A 23,853-nucleotide genomic window follows, 5' to 3' on the forward strand; every position below is an offset into this window, starting at 1 on the left:
TCAGTGCCTCTGATCCAAGTGCCTTCTGGTGTGCCGGGGGGCTCTGGAGAAGGGCTGCAAACCACCTGAACTCTGCTCCACATGGGAGTGCGGAGGAAGGACCAGGGATCTCGGAGAATCGCCCCGGAGAACTCCTGTTGCAGAACAGAAACACAGACAGGGGATAAGGGCTTTAGGACCAAGGGGTAAGTTCACACCCAGCCCATTACAACCCAACAAGCACCCACCTGGCCTTAGCTGACAGATGTGAGAGGCCATGGGGTGCAAGTCAGAACTCCTGGGCTCAGGTGAAGAGCACAATACTAGGTGGGGGAAAACACTTAATTGAGAACTTCTCACTATGGGCACAGGCCCACCACCTCCTGGCCATTGCTGCCCTGCTGAAGAGGAGGAAGGCAGTGGGGAGGCTTTTGTGCTGTGGAAAGCACTGAAAGTGCCAGTGTCACACTCCAACAGAGACAGCTCCCTCCCATTAGAAGGGAGCCAGAGCTTTCCACCCTGGGAGTCAAGGAGGGTTTGTTTCTTCTAGCAGGGCAGAGGGAAAAGAGGAACAGAGTAGCAGAAAATAACCAAAATTAGACCTTCTTAGGGTCCCTCAGTCAACTCAGTGAATGCATAGAACAGGGCACAGCTTCTTGAGAGAAGCCCTTGTTCCCCTCAGCAGCCCAAACCTCTCCACTTTCCATGTGACAGAGGCCATGTCATCACCAAGACCCAGCCACCAAACAGCTGTCCAAGAGTTACAGCCACATCTCTGCTCAAGGGAGAGGTGAAGATGTGGGATCTGTTCAGAAGGGCTGGGCAAAATGGTTGACAATCTCCTGCAGTTGCCATCTGCTGATCCTTACTGCTCTCACAGTGGGGTCCTTCCCAGCCATGGCATTCGCACCGGTAGCTCCCAGACCCAAGGATGCACACGCCCTGGTTCATGCACGGATTGGGTTTGCACAGGTTCACGGGGCTTTTTGCTTCTGCAACACAAGCAGAACAGAAGGCTCAAGCTCGTCTACAGAATATTAATAGCTAGGACCCCCATCCACCAGGAATACTGCAAAAATAACAGCAACTATATATCCCAGACATCAGAAAATGTCATCTAGGGCTAATGGGATTGGAAAACCACATTAACATGGCAGAGGGAGCAAGCTCACAACCCCGTCTTGATACAGGACAAGCTCCTCTGCATTTAACCTAGAGAAAGAGAATGGCTTTGCTAAATGTTCTGATCTGGAGGCTAATATGCCTAATAAAGCTTAAAAGAGTGACATCACATAGGCTGAATGTCAAAGAAAAGCAAAATAGAGTATCTTCAGAACTGTGCACTGAACACAGGAGCACCTCTAAATCCCCCAGATCCAGACACTGCCAATGCAGAGCAAGACACATGCCCTGCTCCAAGCAGTTTAGAACCCCAAGTGCCACTGGCGTTCAAATGCCATTTCGTCCTGGAGAGGACCAGAGTTTACATCGGAGAGGAGCAAGGACAAGAAGTCAGCTGAGAAGCAGGGATGGCACGAATGGAAAACAACACAAGAAAATCTTATGGGCTTTTTTTCTAGGAGGTTTGAGAGAAAAGCCTGCAGCCATGGCCCAAGTTGTTATTAGTCCTGTTCTTGTGAAGTATGTGACAGCTTTCCCAACCCTCTTAACACAGCAGAGCCTAGCTGTCAGCAGGGCTGGCAGTATTTCGTGCTGCCTTGCTGTGAACGCATTAGGTTAAGTAGCAGCATCCCAGAGGAATTTGCTTCCAGTCTGCTGGCAACTCCATTGCAGCACTGCTAAGTGAAATTCCTCTGCTGGACAACTACGTGATGTAGAGTCTGGACCTCCTAGCCCTAACTTTTGCTCCATGGTAGAAAAAGCACACAGACAGAACAGGAAAAGGGGGAGAAGGAAAAAATATAAATTCTATCGCTATCCATCAGCATGGTTACTACAGCTTACCACACGTTGTACTCATTCCTGCACATTGAGTTCACACATCAACTCTCAACCTACACCTAAGATAGGCAAAATTACCTTTGAAATTCACTTTCTTGACAGTCAAATCCTAGATCTGAGAGATCTCAATCTTTAGTTCCTGTTGATTTTGTATGAAGCCAAGCTGAGTTCAACAACATTTTTTGATGTTATGAGACATCCCAGATGGGGTCCTGCCTGACAGTGTATCCCCAGGAAGGGGTGTTTTCGCTTTCATCATAGGGTGGTAGAGCCACTGGCAATGAAAGCTGGAGGGACCTCTTGGACCCCCTATTCATCTTCCAGGTGCTGGCTGTTCCCCAGAGACCTTTTCCGTGATGCTCTGCTCCACATGCCATGCATCCCCCACTTCCCTCTGCAGCTGCCCCACAGCATAACCTCGTGGTCCCTGTTTGGGGGAATCATGCTATTCCACCCAGACACCATTTCTCTGAACTCAAGCCTACTGTCAACACAGTATCATCCTAAAAAAGCTTCTTGCACTTCAGGGATTATATCCTTTGATGATCCCAAGAATCTGTATTTCCATTAATCAGATTCATATATATTTAATGCTTGGGATCTTTTCTCCTAGGGCCTGGATCTTCTGGTCTCTTTTCAGTTGAGCCTTGGAATAAATATGCTATTTCAGGTGTTGAGAGGCAGGGTCTGTTTTTCACATACTTTTATCATGAGTCATAAATTTTTTGAAGTCCTTTCACAGACAATGATTCTGTTATTGAGTCTTGGACTTGGAGTAGAAGAATGAATGAAGGACTTATCTTTACATCGCTCTTGGTCCCAGCCTATCTAGTACAAACAGTGATTACCTGCACATGAAATGAAAGCAGCAATTCAGTCTCAGGAAATGATATGTTATTACCCTGACTGATTGAAACTTGCTGTCTCTTCCCTTTCATCCATGAGGTTGTAGTTAATTTCATGGTACAGTAGATTGTTTTTATAGCAACACAGCTGAAAATACCACCGCAACAGGAGCACATTGAAAAGCTCCAGGTAGAAACCATCTGTAGAGCCTGCCAGGAGACCGGCTCCTCACCCCAAAGAGACGATGCTGTAATTCTTTCTAACCCCAAAGGAGCAACAGGCATGCCCAGAGATGAAAAGGACCTCTGACTGTGCTGAAGCTCAACATGCTGCTTCTTTTGATTTTACAAGCGGGCTAAAACATAACAAAAGCAAATAGCTAGATGTTAAGCTCAGACTATTTTGAATGAAAAACAAGTCATGGCATTTTAACTGGAAGCACTTTTGCCACCACTAATGTCTGCAAACCAGGGCTGCTATCCTTTCTGAAAAGCTGATTTCCATCAAACACAGGCACTCACACTCAGCACACAAGTGTTTCAAACTTGGTATCAGAGTCACTTTTTCCTAGCTGGGGACTTGCCCTCAGGACTCAAAGTTTTGAAGAAAGTGCACTTTTTTTTTGGCACAAACATGAGCTTTTACGTGAATATTTGAAAATTATTCCCTCTTGAATGCTTTGGAGATAAGGATTTGGTCCTGCAAATAAAATTAATCACGAGTTTTCTGAAGGCCTCAATTTAGCAGTCTGCAGGCTTCAAAATGGACAGATTCTGAATTTAGGATTAAAACCTGTGCAACACAAATAAAATCTTGAGACCCTACATGATAACTTCAGTAGCAGAACACTAAGGAGGAACAGGAGTGACAGGGTTTCAGACCCACCACTTTGCAAACACCTGGGCATAAACCTTTTGAACAAGACGGCAGACGGGACCAACTCTGGGGCCACTCGGGGACCAACACTGTTGCCTGCGGAAATGTGTCCCCTTAAGTTCCCCCTACAACACTGCAGAGGGTACAGTAATGCGCAGCAAATTCTACAGGTTTAAAGCAACATCAGAAATTGAGCAAACTTCTTTTTCTTTCATGGAAGGCAGAACCTAGACCTGGCAGGGCTGGAAAGAGCCAGTCACACTAAGCCTGGTCTCACCCGCTGGACTGCATCTTAAGAAAGTTGGTTCCTATTCCTGTAGGAATACTTTGGACAATCACCACATATCTATGCCATAGTTTCCCCATCTGTAAAATGCAAAAGACAGTATCAAGCTCACTCTGTAAAGCATCAGAAAACCTACAATAACAATGGCTACAGAAGAAAGTCGCCACTACACCTATTTTACAAAGTTTACCACCAGCTGGTGGCACCAGCATAAAGAACAAGGATGGGATGATCTCACCTTCACAGATTCTTTCAATGATAAGGTCTTGGTAATGCTGCAGGTCTTCATAGGAAGAGATGTGGACCAGGTAGTTGGGAGACCCAGCAACCCTCAGCAGCGTGTCCCTCTGTGCGTCCCCAATGATAACCACAAACACCAAGACGCCATTGTCCCTCAGCTGCTGAGCTGGGGCAGCTGCATCCTCCATGCCACCTCCGTTTGTAAGCACCACCACTGCCTTGCTGATGCCAGGTCTTGCTCCTTTCTGCACTGTCATCACGTCACCATAAATATGCAGCAAGGCACTGCCAGCAGAGGCTGAGTCCCCAAGGAAAGGCACCTGGTCAATGGCCACCTGGTCGATGGCTTGGAGGAGAGCTGAATTGCTTGTGTGGGTGTCCAAAGCGAACACAGTGTGAGCTTTGCTGCCATAGACCACAAGGGCAATTTGGGTGACATCCCGGTTGATGCTGAAATGCAAAAAGCTGCTCCTGACAAAGTCCCTCAGCCGCAGAAATTTCTCCATGCCAACTCCAGCCGAGGCATCCACCGCAAACACCAAATCAAGAGACTGCACCTGGCAGCCTGGATAAAAGAGTGCAAACATGGTATTTTTCAGAGTATATATGTACTCCTTTCTGACCAAAAAAAAAAAGCAGGGGGGAAATGGTGGGCAAAATTCATCACTGCTGATCACTGACTGTGAAGGATGATCTATGACCCTTTCACACCAATAAATAAAAACCATCGTAAGAAGCAGTGATGGAAAGTTAGTTCCTGGATCTGTGACTGACACAGACAAAACAAGGACATTCATCCTTCTGTTCTTCCCTCCTCACCGGTGGAGTTCAGAAGACCTCCTTACGGTCTGACAAACTCATCCTGCAATGCCCATATCCCAGTCTTACCTTCAGGATTGTCCACACTGCAGATTCTTCTCTGCAGCTCTGGGATCCTGTTGAACAGGTCCTGGGGGTCCGAGTAGACAATTGTCTGCTTTGTATTGCCAGTCACCTTGGTCAGCTCTGCTCTCATGAAGCTGCTGCCTATGCCAATCAAGAAGAGACCTCGGTCCCTCACGTACTTAGCGGCTTCTGCCACTGGATCCTGAGACTTGGAGTCAGTGAGCAAGACAACCACGCGTGGGAGGTCATCCTGCACATCTGCAAAGACTGGGGTGCTCCTAAAACCGTGCTGTGCAATGTACTGCAGGGCTCTGCCTGTCAGGGTTCCTCCTCCACTGAAATTCAAAGCGTCAATGCTCTTCATGAGGCTAAATGCATCCTTGTGTTGGCCCACTTCAATGGGTATCCTGACATCATTATTGTACTGGGCCACCCCCACATTTATTGGTGAGTCCCGGCCCATCACTGCTTGGAGGAACCTCTTGATGAACGCCTTGTAGCGCAGGAACTCCTCCAGAGTGACCCCCGCCGAGCTGTCCATCAGGAAAAGGAGATCCACGCTGCACTCGAGGCTCAGCTTTGGTGCTGAAAAGGGAGACAGCAATTTGTCATACGCAGGGCAAAAAGACAAGCACGCCGGGTACCTCAGCTGCGGCCTGCTGGAAGCCCTGCGGTGTGGAGAAGGGACGTTGCACCCAGTAACCGAAATGGTTTGCCAGACGTGGCGTAAGCTGGAGGACAACTGTGCCATGAGTGCACTTTATTTTGGTTGGATGCCACATAAGCCTTTAGAGACAGGAAATATTTATGGGAGGCTGGGGGGATTCCTGGACTTTTGGATGGCAAACTTCAAATTAGAAATGATGACAACTCTACTTCCTTAGTACTCTGGGGAAAACACTCCGAGTTTCAGTATAACATGGAGAAAGGAGAGTTCAAGCACCAGACTCGTATCTGTAGCATGCTGAGACACTTTAAAGTGTGAGTCTTTGTTCCGGGGGAAGTAATTACAAAGCATTTTCTGAAGATCAGGACCTTCTTGGGTTTCTTACATTGAACCCCCAAAATCAGGAGTCCCTCCTGGGCCCATGTGTCCAGGGAGGGGACCAACAGACATACTTAAGTGTCTCTCCCACTTTCTCTGTTCTTCTGCTCACATGGCACCTGCATTTAGAAACAAAGGCAGCCGCACCAGGGTGAGACTGTCGGTGTTGGTGCTCTCCATGCCCACAAGGTTTCTGAGCAGCAAGACCCAGTCACTGGGCCTGACACAGTCACAACCAGCATGAGAGAAAACTCAGCCTGTCTCCCAGAGAAAAACCTGCAAAGGCTGCAGCCCAGCCCCAGTTGTCCCTATGCCCACGCAATGGGCACCACAAAGGCAGGACACAGCCGAGAAGGAAGGAGGGAGAGAACAGGTTCACACCTACCGCAGTGCATGTCTCCTCCGTACCCCACCGGGCAGAGGCAGTGGTATTTGTCCAGTCCCTCTGGGACACATGTGCCCCCGTTCTGGCATGGCTGGGAGTCACAAGGGTCTAAACAGGACCAGGGAAGGGAAAGACAGGGAGTCAGTGGGGAGCCTGCCCCTTCCCATCCTGTGCCAGTGTGAATCATAGAATCATAGAATCATTTAGGTTGGAAAAGACCTTTAAGATCATCCAGTCCAACCATTAACCTACACTACCAAGTCTATTCTAAGCCAATCAAGGGTAGACTGGACTAAACCATGTCCCAAAGTGCCACATCTACCTGTTTTTTGAACACTTCCAGGGTGAGCATCACCACTGGTGGAAAAGGGGTCAAACCTTCATCTGTCTTGCTGCAGAGTCTGAGCTAATGCAGAGCCACGTGCACCCTCACTCACCTCTACGGCAATTTCATTTTGGGATGGCTCTACAACAGGCAGCAGTGACGAGAACAAACCAGACTGTGACCTCACTTGATTTGTTTTGGAATAACACCAATGAAGTTACGTTCATGTAAATACAGAATTGCTGAAGTTCATGCAGCCCTTCCAGATTTACACCAGCAATGAAGGGATCAGAGTCTGGCCTGCTGCTTGGACAATGCTGTACTGACAAAGAAAATAAAGCCACTGTCATCTGAACCAGCAAAAGGATGGGGTTAAGGGTAGAACTTAAGGACCATAGCTATTTCCACAGTCACAGAAACTGGCTGGCAATCAGCAAGAGTCAGGTTCCCTGCTAAACTGATGATGTTCATGGTACCAAGTGAATGAGTGGAGGCATCTCACTGCATAACCCCCTAGCTGGAGAGCAGCAGTGACTCCCCACAGGCGTTGGGAAGCAGTGCGAGCCTCTACCCCAGGAACACGAGCAGATGAGGATTAACTGGCTCCTCAAGTGGAAGGAGAAATGACAGGGAGGTATTTTAATCCAAAAGAATTCTGTCATAGATACCCATGAGACAAAAAATGGGGACATAATAGCAACTTCTTGCAAAAGATCACAATTTCTCACTCGGAACAAAATTTTTAGACTTAAGAGTAAAAACCCATCTTTTCATTCTTTAGTTATTACCTTTCCTGCTTTGTAAATAAGATTTTTTAAAAGGCTAATTCCTACCTGGACATACAGTTCGGAAGCATCTGGATGGGTGTTTTATCGAGACTCTCTTCCATCTGAAACAGGAAGAATAAAACCTAACATGAATTTAAAGATTAATGAGGTATCTTCAAGGTTGACCTTACTGTGTTTTAAATGGAACAAATTTTCTTTTGAAAACATAATTTTTCAAAACAAGTATTTCAAAAGAAAATGTCCATTCTGAGTGGGGTGGCAAAAGAAAAAACATAATTTCATCAAATCTTCTCTTTTGTTTTTGAATCCTACTTTAACGTTTTACATTTAAAGATTATGGATGTATTTTTAAAGCTCCAAATGATTTTTTTTTAGTTGCTACAGAAGAGATGTTAAACTTCTTGCTCTAAATTAGAATGAAAAGAAAATTTTACAGCAGTGAGAATTTCTTATTCAATATTAATTCTAGTATCTAACTTATCCAGCTGTAACAACTAGTGGACAAGCAAGGTTTAGACCGGGAAGAAATCCTCAGTCCTCAGCTGTGCCTCCCAGTGGGATTTTTCAACTTCCTCTGTCATCTCTCTGCCCTAAGGCAATATGAAAAAAACACCCCACCCTAGAGCAGGAGTGTATATTTGTCACATGTAAGAAGATGGCTAACATTGGTTCCTGACAATGAGATTATTTCTTCTTTAAACTTTCATCCCTATTAATCGGTTTTCTATTTGTCCAATATCTGCAGCTTCATCATGCCACTAGTCTTCCAGTGCTCTGCATTAGGGCTGCTCAAACTCGCGGCAATTGTGGCCAAAACCATCACTTTTGGGATGCCGTAAGCAAGCCATGAGCTGCTCTGCTTTCCCATGTTAGCTCCAAGGTACAAGTATCTGGAAACGCTCACAGCCATTAGCACATGTCTGAAATTGTCCCTACAATCATCCTCCAGCAAATCTATGTAGCAGGCCATCAATGCACAGCACAGATCTGGGGTGATTTTCAAACATTAATCTGACTGCCTGGTATTAAAACAAACACGTGAAACACCTCTTCAAAGGAAAAAAAAAAAAAAGCCCCCACCAATTTCTGTACAACACCACTTTCACTCAGCTGTTTTTATCAGCAAGGAGAGCATGAAGCTGCCTTTCCCTTCACAGCTCACTTTTAAAGCATTTCTCCTGCTGTACTGACTGCAGTGACAATATTATTTGAAGGACCTGACATGCTTTGTTTGTTTTCAGCTCCAGCCTCCTCTCTCTGGGCAAGAGGACATTTCCCTCACGCAGCTCACTGCCACCGACCTGACAATGCAGCCCTTTGCGTGCATCCTGGTTTTGGCACTGTCGCACTATGACTGGGGAGTATTTTCTGCCAGTGACTGACGCTCTCCATAGGAAAGTCCTTCCCAAGCCCCCCAGGGCAGCCAAGCAAAGGAAAAGGGGCTTCTCTGAAAGGAAGAAAGCCTGAGTGGATGAAAACAGACCTAGTGCCAACACAGGGAGCCAGACCTAGAAACCCTCTGCAGCACAGAGTCAGTACAGAGGTGCAAACTTCAAAGCATCTCAGTTCAACAGGTAGGAAACTAATCCCAATTCCATTTATAATATTTATGGTGCTCTTGGGCTAATTATCTTCTGCTTCTTTGTCTCAGCTCCTCCTCTTACCTTCTCAGATCAGCCAATGGTCAGAGCAGGGAGAGCCTCTTCCTAGGTCTAGAGACCATGTTTGCATCAGTCTTCTGAGGGATCTTCATCCCAGTAAAGAGTCAAGGTCAGATAAAAGCTCATTACCGTATCTCTCATCTTCTCTCAGCCCCGCTCACTTTTAGAGATGTGGGTGTCCAACTCACCTGTAGAAAGGGCACAGCGATGGTCGCACTGCATTTGGCTGCTTTGAGCCTTTCCAACACACATAGTTTCCAGCCAGCTCTTTCACAGTCTCCAGGGTCCTGCGTTCACAAGGGTGGGATTCAACTTTGCAGCCTGTAGCAAAGAACAAACGTAAACTAGGATCAGTTGCCTGAAAATACAAAGGCCGTATGGGAGTGGTGCACCATTTTGAAATGGGTTAGTCTTCCTCATCTACCTGCCAACAGCAGACCAGGCAGTGCTTCAAAGAGCCTCCATGAGACACCAGAAGAGAAATTCTCTGTCGACAAGCTTACCAGCCTACCCCACTTTCTGGAGTACTCACTATTCAGCTTCCTTTGCTTTGCCATAAAACTCGCACTGCTGAGTTCAGGGTTCAATGACAATTTTTCAGGCCCTCTGGTGCTTTCATCATTCATGTATTTGATTTTCTTCTACTTCTGGACCACTCTGGTTCCGTCTTTTCTATCTCTTCTGAGCCCCTGGTGGCCTCCCCTTAACACACAGGCCAGTCCATTAGAAGATTTCACACAACTGTGTTTATCCCTCTATCCTCCATGACATGAGCAAGGACCAATATTCCTATTTCCAGAGGTGAACCAACACACAGAAAGATTTAGGATCCTGCAGCTTGCAAGCATTTGGAGAGGTAGCTGGCAAGCATGCCATCCAGTTTGGGCACCAGAAGCAGGTTACCTCGAAATGCAACACCTGCTAATTCCCCTGTAGGCTTTCTGATACTGCCTCATCTTTCTCACTCAGTGACAAGGGCCAAGCTCAAAACATGGGCACGAAGGAGGAGCCAGGACAGGGGTTACCTGGAGCAGTGGCGCTGCAGACGGAGCCGGTGAGGGTGCTGTACAGGCCGTTAGCAGCATCGTCGGCATTTCCAGCAAAGAGCACGTGCTGCTCGGTGGGCTCACTAGCCAGCACATGCAGCTCCTCCCACCTGCCAAGCAAGGTGGGGTTCAACCACTTGTGTAACAAAACCCTCAGTCATCCCCAAAGAACTGAGCACCAAAACAAACCCTGTGCGGCAAATAGCTGATGCAGAACCATGCCACCCTTCAAACAGTTTTCAAGATCCTGGTGTGTTTAGTCTCAGGCAGGAGCATAGCAGTGGAAGAGCTTTCTTCACCAACTGTGGTCCTCCTTCTACACCAGCCACCAAATTAGTGTTTCCTCCATACCTATGCTACCCTACAAATTCCCCTTGTCTCTTTCCAAAACTCATATCTAGCACAAGACCATCCCTCACTCACTAGGACTTGCCATTTGGCAAGCTGGGCCTCCATTTCCAACTCTGTGGAAAGTTTCCTACCTTGGAAACTTGATTCCTACTGCAAAAACCGTGACATGTCTCTCTCTCATCTGCATTGCAGGCATTGCAGTGCTGCCCTGAGACTTTCCATCCGAAATGATGATCACGACTTCAGGGACACTCGAGTTTCTGCCACCAGGGAATCCCTTGCGGAGAATGTACTTCAGAGCCCGACCTGTCTCTGTGCTCCCACCTCTAGAAAGAAGGAAGATAAAATTGAAAAAACCAGAAATCAAAGCTCTTTTCTTGATACTGAATTTACCACTTGATTTCCAAATTTCCACCCTCTGGTAGTGGGGAAATTAGCATATTTCTGCCTGTTGCCACAGAACACATCCACAGAGATGTCTAAGCCTGCCACTCTTGTCATCTTCCTACCCATAGGTCCCACCTTCCCACCCTGACCTCCCTCCTCTCCAACCCAGAGTAGTCTCCAGAAGACTTTTAACACACAGCAGAGCATTCCTGCAATCGGAGGAGGAACCAGAGCTCTTGAATATTTGAGTTTTATTTCCAGCTTCAACAAATGGCTTAACTACTTCTGTTTTTTCCATCTGAATATTGCAGTCGCTTCTTTAAGAGTTGTGCGGAAAAGCTGTTTTACGACAACCTCTTGCATTCCAGTCAGAAACACAGTATAATCGGGCAAAATGAATGAAGACTAGCATCTCAAAGTGTTTTCCTTTCTCTTGATGCATAAATGTGCTATAAATTCTTGCCACGTATCTTCCCTTTCCCTCCATGGGACCTTCTGCCACTCTTGGACCAAGAGCTAAGGCAGGGAGGTATGTGTCCCAGCTTGTAACCGAGGGCCTGCAGTCCAGCAGGGTGCAGAGTCCTTGCCTTTTTCTCCCTGGTTGATCTGCAGGTTCATTTGATTTTCTACAAAAATTCGTTTGTCCATCCTGTAGTAAAGCTTCTGAAAATACAAATGCCAAAAGCTTCTTAGCGTATCCCTGGAAACTCAGGACTGAACACAAGGCACGCTTTTTTCAGGGCTTCACCAGTACCTTTTACACTAGGAAAGTAAACATTAAGAAAAGCCACTTGATGCTCCAGTTGTCTAAACCCATGCTAAACTCAAATAAAGGCAATACCCTCATCCGCTAGGTTGCTTGCCAGCAGTGCTGGTATGACAGGGAAGGTGCACCAGCCACTGACATTCCCACAAGCTGTACCCCGCACTTCTTGTTTTGGAGACGGGAGCCAGCTACCTCAATATTTTGACAGCCCTTGAATTCTGCCCTAGAGAAGGAAACATTTCTGAGGTAGAAAGCAATTAGTTCAATATTCAGCAATCCTCCCAGTAGCAAAGTACTAAATCCACACAAGGACTTGGATGCCAAGGGGGGCACATTCCAGTGGTGACATAAATCAGCAGGTAAAATGGGCTGCTGCTAAGCATTAGGGAATGGCAGACATCAAGCCTTGCAGCTATGCAATAACTCCCAAGCAAAAGCAAACTTGAATGCAATTTTAGTAGAAAATAAGCTACAGCTTGCCAGAGAACAGCTTCAAAGATGCTTTAGAAATCCTGAGACTCATTTCTTGTGAGATTATTAAAGAATGAGATTTGCTGACTGCTGGATGCCTCCTTCACCTAAGAACCTGACTGCCCTGCTGAGCCCATAGATACTGGAGCTGTCTGCTTGAGAGGTACGGTGCACATCAGCACAAAGCCTGGGAAGGGAAAAGAGAGGTCCCTCTGGCACCCAAGAGAAGAGCCGCTTGTGGCAGGCCCACAGGGTTATGGCCAGTGTCTGCACAGCACTAGGATCTCTTTGGTTATGGCACACTGGATGTGAACTGGGAAGGAGCCCCTCATTGCAGAGGGTGCCAAAAATAAAGCACAAGGGAATAAAAAATGGGAGTGCTATACTTATACAGAGGTCTACGAGGGGAAGGACAAGGTGTGGCTTTTTTTAGGGGCTACACATTTACTCTAGTTGTTATTCCTTGCTAGTGAGCTCCGTGGGGCAGGGACTGTCCCCCTCTGCTTTCAAGACTTAACTTTAAATGACTGTTAGAGATGCCTACTCAAGACTGGGCTCCATGTTCTATGTACCATGAAATGTCATCGAAATTGCATATAAAATGACCACCTCTGTCAGGCTGAGGCAGGAACGGTTACATTGTGAACCAAACACTGAAGTTTTATTTAAGTAAAAGCCATGGATAACATTAACAGAGACCTTGGAGAGGAGGTAGGAGATGGTCTCACCTTTGTCTTGCAGGGTGAGGTTTGGTGGACTGTGCAGCTGGATCAGCCCCAGCTGCCCCAACTCCCTATCCCACACGCAGAGACTTAGGCTACCCAGACAGCCCAACCCCTGCTGCTGGCCACCTGACACAACCAACTCAAGCCTCACGTTAGCCACCTACATTCCCCACCCATTCATCACGAGGCTAAGACCTTGCTACAACACAACACACTGGGCAAAAGCCTTTCATCCCCTGCAAAAATGGAGGGTAAGCTGCACTGCAAGTTCTTCAGCTCGTTACCAGCTTTGATTCCTGTGAACAGCACATTAACTCTTTTTGTTGTTGGAGGGCTAGACATTTGCCCATCTCAAAGGGGTAAATACTGTATGGACATGAGTCTCCCTCTTCCTTTTTTGGTAGTTCTCCATCTGCACAACATGAGAGGTCTGTAATGTACTGAGCCCGACCAGACATTTGATACCAGAGAGCACCCAGCTCACTGGGAACATGCTCCAGACCTGTTGATAATTAAGCCACTAGATCAGAGGAGACATTTCCAGCTGTCTTCTAATTCTGTCCTAGAAGCTGTGCTATAAACCACTTCCTATGATTGCTTTTTAGGGTTGCTTTTATTGCCATCCAGAGCAACCAAGGGGAACCAAACCACAACTGATACTCCTTTCTTGGAGGCATCATGTTCTCCTTGATACAAACACACCCCATTTGCTTTCTGAACATCCCTCCTGTGCTTTAGCACCCGATTTTCTTATTCTAGAAAAGCATTTGATCATGCCCAAGTTCATTCTTTTCTGTCTACTCTCTAGTTTGCACAGAAACTTCCTAATTCAGTACCTGCCAGGCAGGCCCTTTCGCTTTGAACTTCTTTCTTTAGCTACTTCCTCCTCTGCACTCCACCATTTCAAAGCATACTCAATGACCGTGTGTTCACAGCATGTCCAAATCTGCCTTTTCCTGACCAGATGTCAGTAGCTGTCAGATGCTTCAGTGAGAAGTGCAGTGCATGAAGGAAAATATATTGTGCGTAGTCAGGTTGATGACTAAATCTTGATGGACTCAGTAAGCTGTGCCCATGTGAGCCCTGAAGATTAGAAACAGTTAATAGAGAGTCTCTGCACCAAAGCTCATTAAATTTGGTTTCTTATTGATTTGCACTTGGAGGTTCACTGGGTTTTGACATAGTGGATGTGTGTTTAAGGCATTACTCCAGCAAGGATTTTCTGAAGCCGGAGGAGATGTGGACTTTACCTGCTGCCTTTCCTCAAAAACAGCATTATGAAGGTTTCTTTCCTGTAACCAGCCATGGACTTGTATGAAAGAAATTGGTAAGAAATTTAGCTTTGGAGATCACCACCAAATTTGGTTGGAATTAGCCAATGAACTCAAAAGCTATTTGGACGAGATTCACAGAGAGAGACGGGCAGTCTCCAAATAAATCAGAAAAGCTTTACTTGAGTCTGGTGCTGCCTCCTTCCAAGTGCTCTCAGCTCCACGCCCGGAGCACAGGTCCAAAGTCAGAAAACACCTTGCTGCCCAAAGGCTCATCAGAAGCACAGCAAGGAGCCTCTGAACCGAGACATCAAACACCCTGTTTTTTCGGAAGCCAACTGGAATCTATCCGTAACTATTTTATTTACTTTGAAATGTCAGCTTTCCATTTAAACTAGATGAAACAGCCGAGCACAAAAGTAATTATTTCTGTTCGATCTGTCAGCATCCATGTGTCGTCATCAAGGAATTTCAGTGCCAGACACCAAACAGTGCTTCACCTTCTCTGCTCTTACAGACTTCTAAGTAACAGCCAAAGAGGACGAGTGTATCTTGTTTTCTGGTAAGTTTTTCCTGTAACATTACACGAGATGTTTTCTTGATTTGATAGCAGTAAAACAAAACCCAGACAATTGATCTTGCTAGCAAAAGTCAAATGTGATCACGTTTGCTTGCAATACGTACATCATGCGGAGAGCAGTAGACATCCAAGAGAAGTGCTAAACTAATCTTTAGCCCTAATGCAGATCAACTAAAGAAAGAGCAGACACCCGCAGGCCATACCAGTACCTTATCTATCATCAAAACAAGTGTTATTTTGGGGTGGTTGTCAGGTCCTTTGTAGATCTAAATGTATTTCTCAGAGATGAAAAGTTTGGATTTTGAGAGGCTCTAAGGAGAATGTTTCTTTGGGCTTCTGGCTCCATTTCCTGAGGTTGTGGGAAGACATCCAAATCTTAACATTCATGAAGAAAAAAGGTTTCTGTCTGAAAACCTGATCCTCTTGAATTCAGCAGACACACATGCGCAGATATCTAGGGACCAGCAATTCATCACTACCTCGTAGGACAAAGGAAATTGTAACCACCAAAAAATGAAGATGCACACTGTCCTGCCTCTGCTCAGCCTTGCGGGAATGCCACACTGGCTTTTCCCTGGAAGGAAGTAACCCACTGCCTGGCCTAAATGGCCAGAAAAAACAGCTAGGAGGGTCATGGGAAACTCCCCTATTTACCACGTTATAGTGGACGCTGAAAACTTTCTCCCCTATCAACTTCCACTGACAAAGACAGACCAGGTTTCACATTTTTGGCGGACTGTCGATTATGGACCACAGACAGTGTTCATCCACCCCCCTCCCTGGGGGCATCACGTTGGTGTCTGCACAGCAGAGGCAGAGATGTCTGGATCTCAAAAAACTCTCAGTCCAGAGATCATTCATGGCCCAGAAAAAGAGAAGAGCTGTAAAATAAGCTGACCTGAACACAATCCCCTTGATTCTCTCTTTCACTTCTCGTTTGGTCAGATAAGAATCCAGTGGGAATTCAAGGTGGGGAGTTGAGCTAAACTGTATCATTCCCACACGGACCTAAAAGAAAAGGTTAAAGATTATGAAAGGTACCTCTGACAGTTTTACACTTTTGATCAATTTACAGATTTGGGAGCACTATATTGTATCGAGACAAGCACTGTTTTGCATTTTGAGCCACTGGCAATCTTAATGAACTTCAAAAAAGAAAAAAAGGGCATAAACCACAACATTACCTATAGAGACTATAAACAAGGCAAAAAAGTTCATCTGCAAACAACGGGAGCCTCTGCTGCAGGTACAGGCAGCTCAAGATCTGCATTTATCCCCTCAGAGCAGCTAGTAGCCTCAAGGACGGTAAGTTCATAAATAACACCTTTTATACCAAGCCATTTATACACTGTGCAGGCAATCTCTCCATTCCTAAAAGCAGTTCCCTCTGGCATTGAGCACAGTAGGCAACACAAACCAATTATTTTTCTACTACTTCCTCCAAAATCATTTTCTATAGTGGAAAATGCCTGAAAATGCAAACAGACTAAATTGTCTGTATTGGGCAATACATCCAGAATATTTCACTGAAACCTTACAGGAAGTTTTATAGAATGTGACAGCTTTGAAGGTGAAAAGGCTACTGATTTTCAGTCCAGTCTATGTAAGGATTAAGAGAAAGACTAGGGGAAGGACGGTATTTAAAAAAAACCAACCCACCAAATCCGCAAATATTAAATGTTCAAATTCTTTTGCCTAAGCCTACATTGGTTCCTAGATGCAAGTCTCTATCTTCAATCAATTTAGTACGAGCCATGAAAAGGGAATGCCCACTTAACCTGAGCCACCTCGCATTTCTCAAAGCCTCGCACATGCACTGTGACTCCTTACCACCACTGCCCAGGCTGCGGGAAGCTTCCTGTGCTGTGGCTGTAAGCTGAGATCTGAAGGGTGAAAGATTTCTTATGAGAAAATGAGGGAGGGGAATGGTGATTTGTCCTGGTTTCGGCTGGGATAGAGTTAATTTTCTTCCTAGTAGCAGGCATAGTGCTGTGTTTTGGATTTAGGAGGAGAATGTTGATAACACGCTGATGTGTTTAGTTGTTGCTCAGTACTGCTTATGCTGGTCAAGGACTTTTCAGCTTCCCATGCTCTGCCAGGTGCACAAGAAACTGGGAGGGGGCACAGCCAGAATAGTTGATCCAAACTGACCAAAGGGCTATTCCATACCACATGACATCATGCTCAGTATAGAAACTGGGGGGGTTGGCCGGGGAGCAGCGATCGCTGCTCAGGAACTGGCTGGGTATCAGTCAGCGGGTGGTGAGCAATTGCATTGTTCATCACTTGCTTTGTATATTATTATTACTGTTATTATTATATTATTATTATTATTTTACTTTATTTTATTTCAATTATTAAACTGTTCTTATCTCAACCCAGGAGTGTTTCTCACTCTTACTCCTCCAATTCTCTCCCCCATCCCACCGGGGCAGGGGCAGTGAGCGAGCGGCTGCGTGGTGCTTAGCTGCTGGCTGGGGCTAAACCACAACATGATTTCAGCTTCCAAAGGACCCTGCAACAGGGGCAGAGCAGCAGCTTTCGATTTTAGGACGTGGAGCAGTGGTGGTAGTTGGTCTGGAGGAGGTTTTTAGGTACAAGTCTAAGCATCCCCGTCATGGGAACCAGGAGCAAACACCAGACCTGCCCCTGCTCCTCTGCTCCCAGACCTCTCTGGAGAAACAGAGGTGAACCAGGGGCCCCCAAAGTTGCAGCAGGCCCAGACCCACTCTCTGTCCTGCCTAAGGCTCCTCTTCCTGCTACACAGGGACCTTGCATCCCAGCCACATCCTTCCCAAAGACCTGGCTCTGGCCGGGAATGAAGTACAGCAACCACCCCAGCCTGCTCCAAGGCCCCAGGCTAGGGATAGTGCGATGTGGGACCAGGCACACAGCTGGAACTGCAGCTGGGTCTGGCTTCAAATCCCCTGTCCTGGTTTCAGCTGGGATAGAGTTAATTTTCTTCCTAGTAGCTGGCATAGTGCTGTGTTTTGGATTTAGTAGGAGAAGAATGCCGATACACACTGATGTTTTAGTTGTTGCTAAGTACTGCTTACACCAGTCAAGGATTTTTTCAGCTTCCCATGCTCTGCCAGGTGCACAAGAAACTGGGAGGAGGCACAGCCAGGACAGTTGATCCAAACTGACTGAAGGGCTATTCCATACCATATGATGTCATGCTCAGTATATAAGCTGCAGGGAATTGGCCAGGGGGAGTGATCGCTGCTCGGGAACTGGCTGGGCATCGGTTGGCAGGTGGTGAGCAATTGCATTGTGCATCACTTGCTTTGTATATTATTATTACTATTATTATATTGTTGTTATTATCATTACTGTTTTACTTTATTTCAATTATTAAACTGTTCTTATCTCAACCCAGGAGTGTTTCTCACTGTTACTCCTCCGATTCTCTCCCCCATCCCATCGGGGTAGGGGGAGTGAGTGAGCGGCTGCGTGGTGCTTAGCTGCTGGCTGGGGTTAAACCACGACATCCCCTCAGACAAGCCCAGTGATGTGTTACTCAGAGGTGCCTCAAGCATGGCTCCAGGGAGCAGGTAAGACCTGGGGAAGCCTGGACTGTAGCAGTGCAGCTCCCATCCCTCCTTTCAGACACACAGCACCCAAAATTAGACTTTGGTTTGAGCCAAGGTCTGGAACAGGAATGGACAAGAAAGAACTTGGCATAGCCACACCTGTCTGTTTATTTTAGTGTGGTTTATACTGGGTATCTGTAAAAAACAGCTGCCTGGAGTCTAGCTGGCAGTCCCAGCTGGCCAGCCCTCTGCTCTTCTCTGGTGAGCACCAGCACTAAAGTGCACTGCACCACTAGCAGGTGGGGAGTGCAATGACATCTTGGAGACCTATGGCAGCATACAGATCCCCAAATGCCTTGGTATGCAGCTGGTGCCTTGCAATGAACTCCTTCCCTCCAGCCCTTTTGGCTTATTTTGGAATAGAGACCTTCTAGGAGAAGCAGGGGAAGCAGACTATATCATTTACACCTGTACAGAAAGGCGATTGACTTCCCAGAGACTAATTCTGCAACTTTCCAGGGAAAAACAACAAAAAGATCCAACCATTTTAAACTGTGAGCATCCAAACCAAAATAAAAATCAGTAAAAAAACCCAAATCATAATATCCTTATCCTGAAAGATTATAGAATATTCTATTCTATATATATATTCTGTTCTACATATATTCTGTCTTTTCTCAAGAGCAAATGGAACACCTTAAGACCTGTGAAGAATCAAGAAACGTCCTCCAACCCCACTGCTTCACAAAATTCCATTGCATCTTTCTGAATAAATACTCTGGCCCCATGATAGCTGCTAGGTTGAATTTTGCAATTTCACTCAGCACGTTATCACTGGCCATTCCACACATTGCCAACCTGCTCGAAACTAAAATTAGACATTCCTGACACTCACCCTGTCTGGATGGATGTCCAAGGCATCACAGAGCTGGCCTGCGAAGAGCTTAGACCTTTCAAAGCTTCCTTTGCCAATGCTGTAGGAGCCGTCCAAGAGGAAAAGGACATCTAACGAAGCTGAGCACTGCATCACTAGGAGAAAAAGATACACACCGTGAAACTGCACTTTCTTAGTCTCTCTCTCTGGAAGCAGCCAGCCAACAGCAGAAAGCCCAGACAAATGGACTCGCCAAGGACGGACTGGGGCAGCCCGGTGTTCACAGCCCAAAGCCCACATGCACTCCTGCTCTGGCCTGCAGCATCGCCAGTTCAGCCCTCAGAGTCTGCAAGACTTTCACCTTAGATTTCAGCTCCCCAGCCTGGCTTTAGCAGTTCAGTGGAAGCACGAGAGCAACAACTCCAATGAGCCGATGCAGTGGTATCATTAACTGCAGAGAGAGCTGCTGCCCTGGTGAGGACGTGGAGGGGTGAGCAGCGGGGAGAGGTGGCCGTGCCCGGTGGGACTGGCAGCCTCTCCCAGCCCAAGGCACGGACACGAATCCAGGAAGTGTTTGCAAAGTGTACAGAGTTCCACAGAGCCAGATGCATTTCATCTGCAGCACGTTTTTCAAAAACACTCTTATTTTTCTCCACACAAGCTTTCTGAACAGCTCCGAGGCACCGACACAAACACGTTTCACAAAAATCTGCCTTTTATCCCATCTTTATGTGGGCACCCCTGCCTGCATGAACATGAGTAATCCCAAGTACAAGTTCCTGAGGTGCTTATTGCTGCAGTGGAAGTCCATAATTTCACCGATAAAAATAAAGCAGTCTGCAGACTCTGAAGAGACATTTTGAAAGCATTTACACAGAAATTTTAAAGGCACCTCTGCAGCATTTACCAGAACCAACTTCAGGGAAACTGAATCCAGAAGCTCAATACGGGAGGAAGCACACCAACCTTTTAAGAGCCCTTTTGGCCCATACCCTTCCTCTATCCCCATTATTATCATCACCTTTTCATTATGACTACTTTTTTCCAAATCATTCCTGCTAGCAAAACCCTGAATTTATAATTAGGGTTTTCTAATACCAGATTATGAGGGATTGAAAGCTGTAAAGCATTCCCTTCTAGGTCACCGGTTCTTCTAATAGGGCAACCAGCCTTGCCCTGGAGCACTGCATGGGGACGAGCTGGAGCACGGCCTCCTTGCCAGCGCCCTCCCGGCTTGTCAGCCTTGCCCTCACAACTGATCTGAATGCGGAGATGCAGCAACCTGGGTGCTCGCCCACAGTCGCTGACCCCGGCTGCCTGCCCAAGCATGCCCAGAGAAAACTGCTGTGCCCCCATCCCAGCATGGGCTTGGCATGGAGAAATGGTCTTCAGGTTGCTCTGGAGTTCAGCAGTACGAGGAGCGGGGATCTCTGTATTGCAGCTGCACTGGTGCACAGCCACAGAAGAGACTTGCAAGCAGGATGTCTGCAGCCCACCAAAGGGCTCTTGGTGATGTGCAACAGTGAGAAACGTCCAAATATAGCACATCAGGATGGGAAGTCTGAGCTGAACACATGGTGCTATGGGATGGGGCTGGAGGGCATGCCTGGCATAGGAAAAAACATGATTTATCACTTGGCAGACAGACAGTAGAAAATAAAAGCTAGCAGGAGAATGCATGATACAGTTTATAAGTAACTGACTGCACGTACGTCAAGGGAGCTGTAGGTGAACATGGTCTGCCAGCCAGCCAGAGCCCAGTTGTCCCTACTCACAGCATCGTGGCTGGTGCCAGCTTTACAGCCTGAACAAATCAGCCACACGAGAGGTCTGTAATTAAACACAGCTCCTTAAATCAGGATTGCTTGAAACAGGCTCTGAAGGAACTGATGGAAACACCAGCCAGTTGGCAAATAGCCAGTTTGGGAAAAACGGGGTAGGCTGGCATCCCAGGAGAGCTAATACCAATGAGGGGAGAAGCTGGGCTAGGGCAGAAGCAGCCACAATGCTGTGCTTGCCAGAGCATTGCTGGGGACTTTATGGACTGAATGGGGTCCAATAAATAAAAACCAACCAAACAAAAAAATAAAAAAAAAAAACCCCAAGAAAAACAAATAAAGAATTCAGAAAATAGAAAAGACTTGCTTTTAAAAACAAACTTACACTGGCCAGCAGCTGAGATCTTGCTGATCACCTCCTGGTCAGCATGAATTTCTTGTATACCCATCACCAGCAAAACTGTGGGATCAAACAGATAATTACCCATCGACACTAGGAACTGCCTTAAGAAAAAAAAACAAAAAGACATGCAGGCTTTAATCTATAGCAGCAAAAATGCTGTTTTGCTGCATATATTTCACACTTGCAAAAAATAATTCGGTGACACAGCACAGCAGTGTATCTACAGGAGGAAATTCCTTCTAGGCGGGACACAGAGAGCATGAGAAACGCCAAGGACCTGGCTCCAGCGCACGGGAGGACAGTCCCTCTGCTCACCACATGCAAGGATGCAGCATGAGAACAAAAGCTAGGCCAGGCTTAGGCTCCAAAGATTACAGTCATAAACATGGCAGACACCAAATAATTGCACTGGAGAAATCTACGAACTTTTAATATCATAATAGTAACATCAGCTTTTCAAAGAGACTTTTATCAAAGAGATTCTTCACATACAAATCAGTCACGTGTGTGTGAATTCTCAGAAAAGCTGTTTCTCCAGGTATTATTTTCTCCCCTTCTGTGTGAAACCATGTTTCAGAGGTTTACCCATAAACCTCCTGGAGAGGCACTGATTCGGTTCTCGTTCCTGGGAACGAAGAACTCCAGCCAGAGACGGAGAAGCATCCAAGACAGAAACTGCTGATGCAAAATGACTTTATACGTACCTTGGGGAAGTAGGAAAACACAGATGGACTCAAACAACAACAAACTCATGGCAACAAATCTGAAAGGAAAAAGAAAAAAGGAGAGGAATATTAGTCCACTTCCTAAAGCTGGTTTCTTTACCTGCAGTTAATCATCTCCTTGCTGTTTGTCTCATGTGGTGAGTTCAGAAACGTATGGTCTGAGGGGCAAAAGCAACTCCTACCAGGGGGAGAGGGGTAGGAAACGTACAGAAGGAAAAAAACATGAAAACGAGGGAATGATAGAAAAGAAAGTCTCCCTACACACTCATCGGCTTTCCTATCAAAACCGGAGAAAGCAGGCTTTGCGGGTGAGGGAGGGACTGCCCAGCCTCCCCTCCCCTCCCCTCCTCGCCCCCCGGACCTCTACTGCCCTCCCTCTTCACTGCCCCTCCCTCTCAAAGCTGGGTCCCACCAGAGCCCCCGCTGCCCCCGGGGAGCACGGCTCCTCCGGGGCTTCAGCGAGCACAGGGCAGAGCCACGTCTCCCCGACCCCACCATCGCTTGGGGGTCCCTCGAGACACCCCTGCTGTGGAGCCAAGCGGAGGGGGACCTGTCCCACAGGGCCAGCCGCGGCCAGCGCTGCCGCCCGTCCTCATGGCTTCAGCAACACTCAACCACAGGCTCTTTCATGCCTTTTCTGAGGACCGGCTTTCTGGGGAGATGTTTTCTATGTATAAGCGTCCAGCAAAGTAAATTTTCTGCTCACTTTTCCTTTGAAATCAGAAAGGCTGCCATCACATTGTAGGAGGACTCCAGTGACACTTTCAAGCATGCCCAGATTTAAACCAAGCATGTCTGGTAGACGCCTTGGCTTTCTGTTTAAGTCACGTATGTTTATTTTTCCTCCAGATTAAAAGTGCTGGATGCACTCTCTAGAGCAAATCTGACCAGATTTCAGGCTGGGTCTCTGCCTCTCTCATTGCAAAAACAGATTTTCATCAGGCAGTTAAAGATGAGTAAGCGCATTTCTTGATAACCAGTTCTATTAAACTATTGTTTTCCCAAGCAAATAGAGAAGAGTTTTTCTCAGGAAAGAATTTGCTCTGCAGCAAATTGTGTATTTAATAAGCAGCCAGGAAGAACTGATGCTTGTTAGTGAAATCGCCAAAACAGGCTCATTCCCATCACGCCAGGTGCCAATTCTTTGAAAGGGTGATCTGGCAAACCTCATGCGTCAGGGCAGAGGGGGGCAGGAAATGGCTTCCCGGGGTGTCCCACGGGGCCCCCACGCTGCCTGTCCCAGTCCAACCTTCCACTGCTATCGCCCTCACACGTCTCTACACTAGCTCCCAGGAAGGAGCTCATTTAGTCAGAGGAAGGAGCAAGCAAGCAGTGGTTCCTCTCTCTGTCTTACTGTTCGACCTTGGATTTCATGTTCAGCGATGGTGTCTTGCTTCCTCAGCTTCCCTGATTTTTTAAATCATGTGCCAGCATCCCTGTGTTTCCATAGGTGGGAAGACCCTCCTATGGGTACTCCCAGGAGTCCAGGGGTATGTAACACTTTAAACCCCTGGACTTTGAACCCCAAGCTTCAAGCAACAGAAACTTCTCCTTTGGGCAGGCTCTTCTCTTCAGAAGAGTGGGTGAGACACCTGAAGCAACGGGTTTGACTTGTAGCACAGCATCAGTTTCCGACTCTTCCCTCTGCCAGGGCAACTTCTAGCA

At 46.7% G+C, this 23,853-nt stretch overlaps 1 protein-coding gene across 2 annotated transcripts; it reads right to left on the reverse strand.

Moving 5' to 3' along the window:
- Positions 1–22,216, reverse strand: VWA2 (von Willebrand factor A domain containing 2). Of its 2 annotated transcripts, none has more exons than XM_075717875.1 (13): positions 22,168–22,216; positions 21,446–21,520; positions 19,304–19,437; positions 15,774–15,883; positions 10,807–11,001; positions 10,304–10,434; positions 9,467–9,599; positions 7,663–7,718; positions 6,505–6,612; positions 5,078–5,659; positions 4,188–4,754; positions 849–971; positions 1–134 (listed from the first exon to the last, which is right to left on the reverse strand). In XM_075717875.1, the coding sequence occupies exons 1-13, from the start codon at positions 22,214–22,216 to the stop codon at positions 1–3; spliced, it is 2,397 nt and encodes a 798-aa protein (XP_075573990.1). The 2 variants fall into 2 exon arrangements, with proteins under 2 accessions (XP_075573990.1, XP_075573989.1); XM_075717874.1 differs by having other exon boundaries at positions 1–136; positions 845–971.
- Positions 22,217–23,853: the final 1,637 nt, after the last annotated feature.

This window comes from Pelecanus crispus, chromosome 10, assembly GCF_030463565.1.
Source record: "Pelecanus crispus isolate bPelCri1 chromosome 10, bPelCri1.pri, whole genome shotgun sequence".
NCBI classification, from domain to species: Eukaryota; Metazoa; Chordata; class Aves; order Pelecaniformes; family Pelecanidae; genus Pelecanus; species Pelecanus crispus.

Excerpts from the sequence above, each read along its gene's own strand:
- VWA2 (XM_075717874.1), bottom strand. The coding sequence starts at position 22,216 with ATGAGTTTGTTGTTGTTTGAGTCCATCTGTGTTTTCCTACTTCCCCAA. Across the intron at positions 5,660-6,504 it reads CGGAGGAGACATGCACTGCG|CACCAAAGCTGAGCCTCGAG; the intron begins GTAGGTGTGAAC and ends CTCCCTTTTCAG. Across the intron at positions 4,755-5,077 it reads CAGTGTGGACAATCCTGAAG|GCTGCCAGGTGCAGTCTCTT; the intron begins GTAAGACTGGGA and ends TCTTTTATCCAG.